The 11500-nt window shown below is 39.4% G+C and overlaps 1 protein-coding gene and 1 pseudogene across 1 annotated transcript; one reads left to right on the top strand and one right to left on the bottom strand.

Moving 5' to 3' along the window:
* Positions 1–1925: 1925 nt before the first annotated feature.
* Positions 1926–2876, top strand: LOC119537010 (olfactory receptor 56A3-like). Its single transcript, XM_037839646.1, has 2 exons — positions 1926–2187; positions 2422–2876. Exons 1-2 carry the CDS (start codon positions 1926–1928, stop codon positions 2874–2876), a joined length of 717 nt encoding a protein of 238 aa, XP_037695574.1.
* Positions 2877–6750: 3874 nt separating this feature from the next.
* LOC119537697 lies at positions 6751–10730 on the bottom strand (annotated as a pseudogene).
* Positions 10731–11500: the final 770 nt, after the last annotated feature.

The raw sequence follows: 11500 nt of genomic DNA, 5'->3' as shown, positions 1-11500 counted from the left end.
CAGCTTGAAAGTTTTACGGTTTGTATCACCTTGGGAATTTTCAATCCTTCTTCCTCTCAGGTCCCTCATTTGCAAACTCATAAAAATGAGACATACTTCCCAGGGTTGTTTTAATAATAAAGTGAGATAATGTCCCCATATATTTTAGTAAACTTCCTGGTATGCATGGGCATCAATACACTGCAACCATTTTTGTCTATTACCACCTAGCTAATGGATGTGAAATAATTCAGCTTAAATATGAATGAAAGTAAATGATATTCATTGTATGACCACCTGAAATCATATGAACAAGTTAGGGACTCTATGCTATATACTAAAATTTGAAATATTTCAGAAAGGCTGAACCCTAACATTTTGCAGGCATCTCTCACTACCATAGGCAACTCATTTTTCACAGCCTGCTTTGGACTTGATGTAAAAATTCAGCAGGAGAGGAGACCTGGGAATACTTTACTTTCACAGGAGTGCAGTTAATCCTCACCTATAATCTCAAAATATGTGGCACTAGACTCTATTATTGTTCTTACAATTTTTTCTTATAATTATTCACCACCATACCCAAGGGATTGTACTTCTTTGAGAGCAAGGACAGTACTTATTAAACATTGTATCCCCAGTATATAAAGGGTAAATAGCAGGTAAATAAGAATGTGAGTGTCAACACTGAAAAGCATCTGGCGTGGATGTTAGGGACCTTATCTACAATGGTTCCAGAGAGGAACACTGAAGATCAACTTCACCACCTCCACACCACTGAAATTGGTAAGCTTATTATAACACATTCTTCAATGGCAAGGATAACTGTCCCATTAGTAACTGAAATTGCTTATTTTACTTTATAAGATTGCTTCTTCCAGAAATTATAAATATTCCAGAAATGTCAAAAACAGAATTTTAAAAATATTGAAATGGATTTATTTTCTATATGTAGTGTACAAAATCCCCAGTTAAAGCAAAATAATCTGTTAAAAGCCATAAATTGGGCCCAATTATACTAAATTTTTCTACCTTTGTAAGTATAAAATCAGAAGCCATTTTTAAACTTTTTATTACTGTAACATATATATGACTAAAAATTTCTCATTTTAACCACTTTACAATGTGCAATCCAGTGGAATTAATTTTTCATCTCCCCAAACAGAAACTACACCCATTAAGAAATAATCCTCGACCTTTCCCCTCCTTCCCCAAGTATCTGACAACCTGTAATCCACTTTCTGTCTCTATGATTTAGCTTATTCCAGTTACTTCATGTACATAGAATCATACCATATTTGTCCTTTTATGTCTGGCTTATTTCACTCAACAAGATGTTGTCACGGTTCATCCATGTATCCGAACTTCATTCCTTTTTATGGCTGAATAAAATTCCACTCTGTGAATATACCGCATTTGGTTTATCCATAATCTGTTGATGTACACTCCGCTTACTTCCACCTTCTGGCTATTGTGAATAAAGTGCTATGAACACTGGTGTACATAACTGTTCAAAATTCCTGTTTTCAATTCTTTTGGGTATATACTTAGGAGTAGAATGGCCAAGTCATATTGTAATTCTATTTTCAACTTTCTGAGGAACCACCAAACCCTTTTACACATCGGCTGTACCATTTTACATTCCCACCAATCAAGTACAAGGGCTCCTATTTCTCCATAAACTCACCATATTATTTTCTGTTGCTTTAATAATAGCCATCCTAGTGGGTATGAAGCAGTATTTCACTGTGTTTTTGATTTGCCTTTTCCTGATAACTAATGATGTTGAGCATCTTTTTAATGTGCTTATTTGCCATTTGTATAGCTACTTTGGAGAAAACTCTATTGAAGTCCTCTTGCCCATTTTTTTAACTGGGCTGTGAAGCTAATTATGATCCTAACTTTTCAGATCACCAAAGGCAATCTGTAGAAACAAAATCCACAAGATGTCACCTTACAGAAATGGCTCCGCCTCCATGGGAGTGTCAGACTTCCTCCTGAACTGTTTTATCAGGTCCCCCAGCTGGCAGCTCTGGCTGTCCCTGCCCCTCAGCCTTCTCTTCCTCCTGGCCATGGGAGCCAATGCCACTCTCCTGATCACCATCTGGTTGGAGGCCTCTCTGCACGAGCCCATGTTCTACCTGCTTAGCCTCCTCTCCATTCTGGACGTCGTGCTCTGTCTCACCGTTATTCCAAAGGTCTTGGCCATCTTCTAGTTTGACCTCAGATCTATCAGCTTCTTTGCCTGCTTCCTCCAGATGTACATCATGAATTGCTTCATGGCCATGGAGTCCTGCACATTTATGATCATGGCCTATGACCGCTATGTGGCCATTTGTCACCCACTGAGGTACCCATCCATCATCTCTGATCAATTTGTAGCCAAAGCTGCCATTTTTATTCTGGCCAGAAATGCCCTTCCTACTATATCCATTCCCATCCTTTCTGCCAGACTCCGTTACTGTGAGAGAAATGTTACTGAGAACTGCATCTCTGCCAATATGTCTGTCTCCAAGCTCTCCTGTGATGATATCACGATCAATCGCCTCTACCAGTTTGCTGGAGGTTGGACCCTGCTAGGATCTGACCTCATACTTATCTTCCTCTCCTACACCCTCATACTGAGAGCTGTGCTGAGACTCAAGGCAGAGGGGGCTGTGACCAAGGCCCTAAGCACATGCGGCTCCCACTTCATTCTCATCCTCTTCTTCAGCACCATCCTCCTGGTCTTTGTCCTCACTCACATGGCTAAGAAGAAGTTCTCCCCTGATGTGCCAGTCTTGCTCAATGTCCTCCACCATGTCATACCTGCAGCCCTCAACCCCATTGTGTATGGGGTACGAACCCAGGAAATCAAGCAAGGAATCCAGAGACTACTGAAGAAAGGGTGGTGGTAAGGGCAACTGCAACTGGATCTCTGCGTTCCTAAAGTAGGATGATTTAGGAACTAAAAATGGGAAATTGAGTTGAAATCCACAGTTTGGAGACATAATTTCGAGGAGAGAAGCAGGTTTAATTTCTTAATTCCAACCCTCCTCTTCAGCCCCCACACCACCACCATTCCTTGTCAAATCTGGCATCCTCATGACAGTTTTTACTTTTTTCCAACATTTATGATTCTATTTTAACCAAAAGTTGGGAAATAAAGAGGACTAATCCTATAGTGGAAATATAAATCCTAATTAATATTGTACTTAGCATCTCTGTACATTTAATTTTTAAAAATATATAACCATGGATATATAGTGGCCTTAGTGTGGACAAATTATTGGTAGTATTAGGAATATTATCATTATCATTTTTAATGATTTATTTACACAGTTGCATAATGCAGTTATAAAATGCCAGAGTATTTTAAATGTCAGCCCTAAATAGTCAAATGTGGCTAGCATCCAGAAGTAAGTCTCCTTCACTTACCTTCAACCAGATCAATATCTTTCTTCTCTTTCCTCTCTCCTCTATCAGAAGGAAGCCTGTGTATTTTTGTTAGGCACAACCCTCAAAAGGTTACGCTCTTGCAAAAATTGCTCACATATGGAACAATGGGTTTTACAGGGTTTAAGAGAAGGAATTATCACATAAATCATCTTACTTAATGTCTCCACACCAATTTTGTGCTTAAAGCTTTACCCTCTGGATTCAGGACACAGTTTGTGATCTGTGTTAAGGGTCTCTGCTTTCATGTGCCAATATGTCAAAGGGTCAGAAAATACTACCGTCATACCCCTGGGTTTGTCACTTTGGGCAAAGATCATCTAAGCCTCTGCTCCAGTCCAGGAACTTTGTTAACCTTTGAGGGTACAAAGATGCAGAGAATGAATTTGTTCTCATTGTGGAACTCAACAACTAGCTGGTGTCCCAGGATTATTTTCTTCTAAATAGAAGAGAGTATAAATGAATGAGATACAAATAACTGCAGATAGTGTAATGGAAAAGAGAGAAAGCCAGAGATAGAAACTTAGGAGTTCTGCGTTCAAGGCCTTGCACGAAAATAAATAAGAGCTGTGACTTGGAACAAAGCAGTAGCATCACTGACTCACAAGTTCCTCATCTGTTACATGAAGGCTGTGAACTAGTTTTATAACATATTCATATTTCTAAATGTCTATGAAACCATCTCCTGCCTTAAGACAGCCATCAGTCATGCTCTTGAGCCTCTCTTCCTTATGCCTTCTCTTCAAGCATAGTCATCGATGCCTCCCTTATCCTCTCAAGATGATAGTTAAAAGTAAATGGGACATTTGAACATTATGTCAGGTATAACTTCCAAATACTATGTTTTATGATTTTATTCACAGGTCAAAATCCAAGCATGTCCAAATAATCTCATATAGCCATATCATTCACAGTTCCCCACCTATATCCTGCCCAGAGTAAGTGTATCATCCCCCCACATATATTTATGGCACAATAGCTATGAAACCCCTGATAGGCAAAGCATTTCCCTCTGATCTAAGTGAGGTCACATTACTTGAGTCTTCAGCTTCTCCTCAGGAGTGATATGACCCTGTATTGACTGATGAGGGAAATATCAAGTCCTTTCAGGGTGAGTCCCACTCAGACTCCAAATTATGGGTTCCTGCCTTCTGACCACAAAAAGAAAATGCCTCATAGTCCACTATAAGTGTGGTTTCCAAAGTCTGGGTCATTGAGCTTTAGTTAAAATATTTGATGAATCAATGATCACTTTAGTCTTCAATGCTTTGTCAATTTCTTTAATCTTCCCATTAATTACTAAAAATAAATCAATATTGAACTTTTTCCTGTAGTCATTGGTTTCACTGCTGCTGGTCTCCTAAAGCATCTGTTTGAAATGAAAATATATTTACCTCTCCTTAACAATAAGCAGTAATTACAGGCAAAATTAGGTCTAAATTCAGTTAACACTATAGATAAAGTCTATTATACAGGCCCACCAGAACTAACTAAAATCTCACTCTTGGAAACGTACTATTTTAAAAACAAGGTATTCATTCAACAGATTTGTAAGTAAAAACTAAACTAAAAGTAGAATCTACTTCTGAATCAAATTTAAGCCACCACTCTTTAAGAAATATCTTTCCATCAATGGTCTAAAAATCAGGAGGTCTAATTGTGACTTGGGTAAACTTATTTCAAAGCAAACACAAATTTATCTATAAACTGGCTTAGATTGCAATGGATCCCCAGAATTGAGGAATTTGTCACAAGCTGTTTCCACTAAAATAGAGTTTTGAAATTATTTTGTAGGATTAAAAACTCTGCATTTTTTGCCTTCTTGGAATTTTTTAACATAGGAGGACAAATTCTGATTCCTTTAAAAACAGTTGTGTCCGATTTCTATGTGAAAACAGGCAATAGAGAAGACCAGTAGCTGTTTCCTGACTCAAAGTTTGGCTATGAATTAGGATTTTCTCCAGCTATAGACTTAAAAACTAAGAAAAAAGAATAGGAAAGGTAAGTTAATCAGGAAAAAGGTGTGATGCTTATAGCATATGTATATTTTTAACAATAAACTATTCGATATATGGCACTGGTCAGAGGTGAGAACCAACATGGGGACAGAAATGTGAGTCATCATGTATAGATAGTTTGTAATTTTTACTTCTCCTTCTGAGTATTTAATAGTCATTTCAAAAGTACAGCTATTGGGAATGGAATCTTTTCCTTGAGTGTCTCTTCAGTTAGGTTATTTCTAGTGTATAGGAACATTACTGACTTATGTGCATTCATCTTATGTCCTGCCACTTTGCTAAATTTGTTTTTTAGCTCAAGTAGCTGTGTCATCGATTTCTCAGGGTTTTCCAAATATAAGATCATATTATCTGCAAATGATGACAGTTTTTCTTCTTCCTTTCCAATTTGGATGCCTTTTCTTTGTCCTGCCAAATTTTCCAGGCTAGAACTTCTAAACCACAATGTTGAATAATAGTGGTGACAGGGGGCATCCTTGTATAGTTCCTGATCTTAGAGGAAAGGTTTTCAGTCTCTTGCCATTGAGTACTATGCTGGCTGTGGGTTTTTCATACATGCCCTTTATCATATTGAGGATGTTTCCTTCAGTTCCTACCTTTTGAAGTGTTTTTATCAAAAAAGGATGCTGAATTTATGGTTAGATTGCAGTATACATTGAGTCCCAAAACTAAAATTGATATATAGTTTTGTTTGCTGACAAATCATGCTTGTTTTTTACAATTAAATTAAAATCAGCATGGATTACTTGTTAAATGGGGAAAGGGGTTTTTTTCCTAATCATCAGTTTAACTAAATATATTAAAGTGACCTTGAATTAAAAAAGAAAAAAAAAAAGTACAGTTGCCAGGAGGAACCAGAAGCTGGGGTGGGGATAGGGAAAGAGGAGTTAATACTTAAATTGTACAGGGTATCTATTAGTATTGATCATAAAGTTTTAGTAATGAATGGTGGTGATGGTAGCACAACATTGTGAACACAATTAGCATCACTGAATTATATATCTGAATGTGCTTAGAAGGGGAAATTTTAGGTTGTATATATATTACTAAAGAAAAAAATTTTAAAAACACAGTCCTGTACACACAGTGAACTCTATTGTAAACAATGTAAACATTTGTTTACCCTAATGTAAACAAAATTAATTATAGTTAATAGTACAATTATAAAATGTCCTTTAATGAATTGAAACAAATATACCACTTTCAAGCAAGATGTTAATAATTGGGTGGTATATGGGTTCTCTGTATATTCTGCATGATTTTTCTGTAAATCTACAACATCTCCAATGAAAATTTTTAAAGTGGGAGAAACTACTACACTTTTAGGAAGGAGTTTGGTATGGAAACGGAGTTCAGTGTCCAAAGCTGAACTCCTGGTATTCTATACCAAACCAGCTCCTCAGTTAACAGCAACTGCAATGTTGCAATTGCTCTGGCTAAAAACCTTGGCATCATCCTTTACTCCTCTCCATGTTTTATACCCTACTTACAGACTCTCAGCCAATCTTGTGTCCTATACCTTCCATTCTTACTCAGCACTTTAGTTCAAGCCATTAGCATCTCACACCTGGATTACTGAAATGAAGTCCCCTAGCTGGTTTCCCTGCAGAAAACATTTACCCCTCTGCCCCATCCCTACCCTAGGTGCTAAGTGTGAGAGGCACTCAGAATGTAAAGACTGGGAGTTAGATGGACGGTGTTAAATACGTCTTTAATGAAAGAGTAAAAGAGGGATTAAGAAGGGCAAGGTGTCAATGTGAAGAAGAAAATGATATCTAAAGGTGGGTTTACCAATGATTGGTGATATCCTTGTAAATATTGTCATAGAGATTGAAGAAGATTTGAGTTCAAGACGAGGGTAGCAGCATGGATGTCATACTGTGCTCTTAGTGGCATTCAGATGACAGAACCATTAACACAGGCCCAGGCTTCCATACTTCCTGAGCTCTGACCTCTCAATGCTGATATCTGAGTAGCTTGATAATGCCCTGCTTGATTTCCTGGCTTCGTACCCCATAAACAATGGGGTTGAGGGCTGGCGGGATGAGGTGATGCAGGACATTGAGAAGAATGGGTACTTCTGAGGGCACTCTTTTTCCAGCCTTGTTTGTGAAGATGAAGACTAGCAGCAGTGTGTAAAAAAAAAGTATCAGGATGAGATGGGAACCACAAGTACTTAAGGCCTTGGTGGCTGCACCTCCGGACTGCAGGCGCATCACAGCTCTCAGGATGAAGCAATAGGACAGTAAGATGAGCACCAGGTCAGAACCTAGAAGGCACCAGACACTCACAAACTGGTAGAGCTTATTTACATGAATATCCTCACAAGAGAGCCTTGCTACAGAAATGTTGGCACAGATACAATTCTACACCACATTGCTGGCACAGTAGTTGAGCCTGGCAGCCAGAACTGGAGTGGGTAGTGTCGCCAGCAGATTGCGGAAGACAATCAAGACGGCTGCATTAATGACAAACTGTTCAGTAACAATGGACGGGTAACGCAGCGGGTGGCAAATGGCTACATAGCGGTCATAGGCCATGACCAGGAAGGTGGAGGACTCCATGGGAAGGAAGGTATTCATGATGAACATCTGCAGGAAGCAACCCGTAAAGCTGATGGGCTTCATGTTGAACCAGAAGATGAGTAGGACCTGCCAAAAGCATTGTTTCAAAAACTGTATATCCATTGTCACCCTAGGGGACCTAACCCTTAGAAAAACCCTAAAACAGCTTTAATCACCCACTTCCCTAAACCACTACCTCATAATCACGGCCATAATGCCATCCTCATTGCAGATACCTTCTATATGAATCCCAACCTCCAGAGATTGACTCATGCCCTTGCCTCTCCTTTCCCTCTAAAGGTGACACCCTTTATTTAAAATAGTTTATTTCTTGTCCTGTTCTCTCTTGAGATTTAGAACACTTACTCAAATTCTACCCAACATAATGTCTTATAGGAATATCAAACCCATTAAGCCCAATACTTATTTGGACACCCTCTAACCCTTCCATACACATAGGAAACACTTCCAGTTACATTTCCTATCTCAGTATATGACATAAACCTACATACATCCAATTACATTTGGGAAAGGAAATTCTAGAGCCCATGGTACAGGAGTGGGAATCATACAGAGTCAAGGAGAATCTCTGTGGAAGATTCTCTAGGGACATTGATAGAGGGCCTGCCAATCGGGGATGAATGAATCCTTAGAAAGACATGGGCACTGAGAATGGGAAGAGACATATCTGGAGCTGTGAGGGAACTGGTGTGATGGTGTGATGGTCTGTTGACACATTAGGGATTTTCCTAGAAACGTGGGAAGATTTACAGCAGCAAACAAGGTACCATTTAGAGAAAGATGACTTTGTGCCAGAATGAGAGTCCAGGGAGGGTCTGACCTTGGGGATGACTGTGAGGCAGAGGATGACGTCCAGCATAGAGAGGATGGCAAGCAGGTAGTACATGGGCTCGTGCAGAGATGCCTCCTGTTGGATGGCGATTAATAACACAAAGTTAGCCCCAAGAGCCAAAACCAGGAGAGGAGCCAGGGGTATAGACAGCCAGTGCTGTGTGTCCTGCATCCCTGGGAAGCAGATCATCAGGAATTCAGTCACCTGGGTCCCTGTGTTGTTGGCGGATAATACCATAACTGGCATGTGGTCCTGGAACTGACAGAAAGAAAAGAAGCATGAATTCAGGGTTTGGCTGTTTCATTAATAGCCTCTGAACAGATTTATCTGCCTCCATTCTAGGCTCTCAAGTTCTCTACCATTCTACTAACAACGTCTAAAATTTAAATTGGACCACATTGTTCCCCTGTCAAAATAATTTTCTTCATACCCATAACAAGGATAAAGAATAATTCCCTTAATATGAGTGTGACAACAGGTGCAGACTCCCTAGTTAACTCTCTCTCTCTCTCACACACACACACACACACACACACACACACACACAGTGTTGAACACTCTTCCCTCTGCCCCACCTCTGTATTTTCCTGTGTCATAACCTTCCCATAAAATCACCTCTTGCCCTCAAATTGTTAACTGTCACATTCTATTTGTCCCAAGTGTTACACCTCTTGGAAATATTTTCTCCTGTTACTCCCTTTACATATATAATTGAGTCTGTCTCCTTTCCATTGCTCCTCCATGCTCTTTAAATATCCTGAGCATACTGCTCTTGAAGCATTAATAAAACTTTTCTATTTATAGTCATGATTCCTATTTATCTTCCAATAAGACGGTTCTCCCACTGGCCAGGAATAGTCATATCTTTTTATTCCAAAACAGAGGAAAACACCAGGTACTGTGACATAATATAATTTCAGAGAGATGGGATGGATTATTTATTGAAATCACCGTAAGGCTCTCGACACTTTTCCTTTATTATTTAACATCTCAATCTCTTGTTTACCATAAACCACAAGCATTCCTGTTCAACATTAAGCAAAAGCCTGCAGAAAGCAGTAGGGAAAAAAATAACACTTTAATGGTGGGGAAAAAAATTTTAATGAAACAATTTGGTGGTGATAAAAATAAATACAAAAGAAACCTGAGCAATACTATGTGTGCGTATTTGGTATAAAACGGCTAAACAAACACTATGCAGTCCTTGGGAAAAGGAGAAAAGATGAGGAAATGAGGCTACCACAGCAAGGGAAGAACTGAAGGAATACCTAAATGTGACCAGGATATGATGCTGCGTAGACCAGAGCTTCCGTTCTCTTCGAGTATCTTCTAAACCATCCAAGAACCTGCTGGTGAGGAAGTTGCCAGTTTCTGCTGTACTTAGCTCAGAAGAAAAGAAAACACTGTCTCTTATAAATGGATATTTGTGCATGTTGTTGAGGCATCCTCTACCAAGGTTTGGAACTGTCCTATTTTTTCTCAAATTTAGAGAATGGGCTTCTCATCAGGTTTGTCTTTTATTTAGACCAATGTTTCTCAAACTGAGTGTATATCAGAGTCAACTGGAGGGCTTGTTAAAATGTAAATTTCTGAGCCTCACTCCCTGATTTTCCAATTCTGAAGGTCAGGGGTGAAGCAGATGAATTTGTGTTTCTAACAAATTCCTAGGTGATGCTGGTGCTGCTTTTCCAGGGACAATATTTTAATGATGGACCTACACACAATTGCAGTGACTGACCTCACCACTGACCTAGACTAACTCTAATCCAAGGCCTCTGCCTCAATTAGACCAGCCCTAGCCACAGCTCTGCTCAGCTTCAAATATCATATTGACCACTTTTCCCATTAAACCCACTTATTTATACACAATTCTGCCCCACTCTTTACCTCCCAATTTGAAAGTTATCTTCCTGCCATGGACCCTCCAGGAATTCTGTAGGTTCCTTTGACACACATTTATCTCTCTGCTTGAAACTGTCATTCTAAGTCAGCCATTGATCCTCGGAGGACTAAAGATAAGTAAGGTCAAGGGCCAGGATTCCTTCATTCCTTCATCTTTCCCTCTTAGCAGCTGGCACAAAGCCTAACACTTGTAACATGCACCTATTAATCCAAGAAGGAATTCTCTCTAGTCAGCCTCCCTGCCACAGACAGACCTGAGATTGCCTTCCATGATCTGAGCTGACCAAACTCTAATAACATCAGTGATCTTCAGGATTTCATATAGCAACACCTAGAGAGTACAGTATCATTCTCAGAAATAAAACACTGAATGAAGTCAAACCATACTCAAAATGTCACTTATGCTTGGCTTTCCAATGTACTATTCTCAAAAATACTTACAGATAAAGACTGCTCAAAACAGCAGTTTTGACCAGCCAGCTTCTTTCAGACAGCATGTGGCTCCTCAGCTTCTCACTGTACCTATACTTCTGGCTCACACCCCTGGGTGACTTTATGAACCTGTGATCTCCACCACAGCCCCTTCCCTGTGGTTGGAAATATGAAGAATTGGTTTGGGAATCCTGATCCCATGGGCTTCCTCACTCCCTACAGATGTAGAGTATGGGCTTCTGATCAGAAGTATGCAGACATACTTCCATTGCTAAAAAGAGATTTAGGCATAATAACTCGGATGAAGTGAAAAAGCA

Source organism: Choloepus didactylus, chromosome 6, assembly GCF_015220235.1.
Source record: "Choloepus didactylus isolate mChoDid1 chromosome 6, mChoDid1.pri, whole genome shotgun sequence".
In the NCBI taxonomy this organism is placed as follows: Eukaryota; Metazoa; Chordata; class Mammalia; order Pilosa; family Megalonychidae; genus Choloepus; species Choloepus didactylus.
Note: the sequence above shows the minus strand (reverse complement) of the source record. Positions and strands in the feature narration are given on the sequence as shown.

Excerpts from the sequence above, each read along its gene's own strand:
- LOC119537010 (XM_037839646.1), top strand. The coding sequence starts at position 1,926 with ATGTCACCTTACAGAAATGGCTCCGCCTCCATGGGAGTGTCAGACTTC. Across the intron at positions 2,188-2,421 it reads TATTCCAAAGGTCTTGGCCA|TTTCTGCCAGACTCCGTTAC; the intron begins TCTTCTAGTTTG and ends CCATTCCCATCC.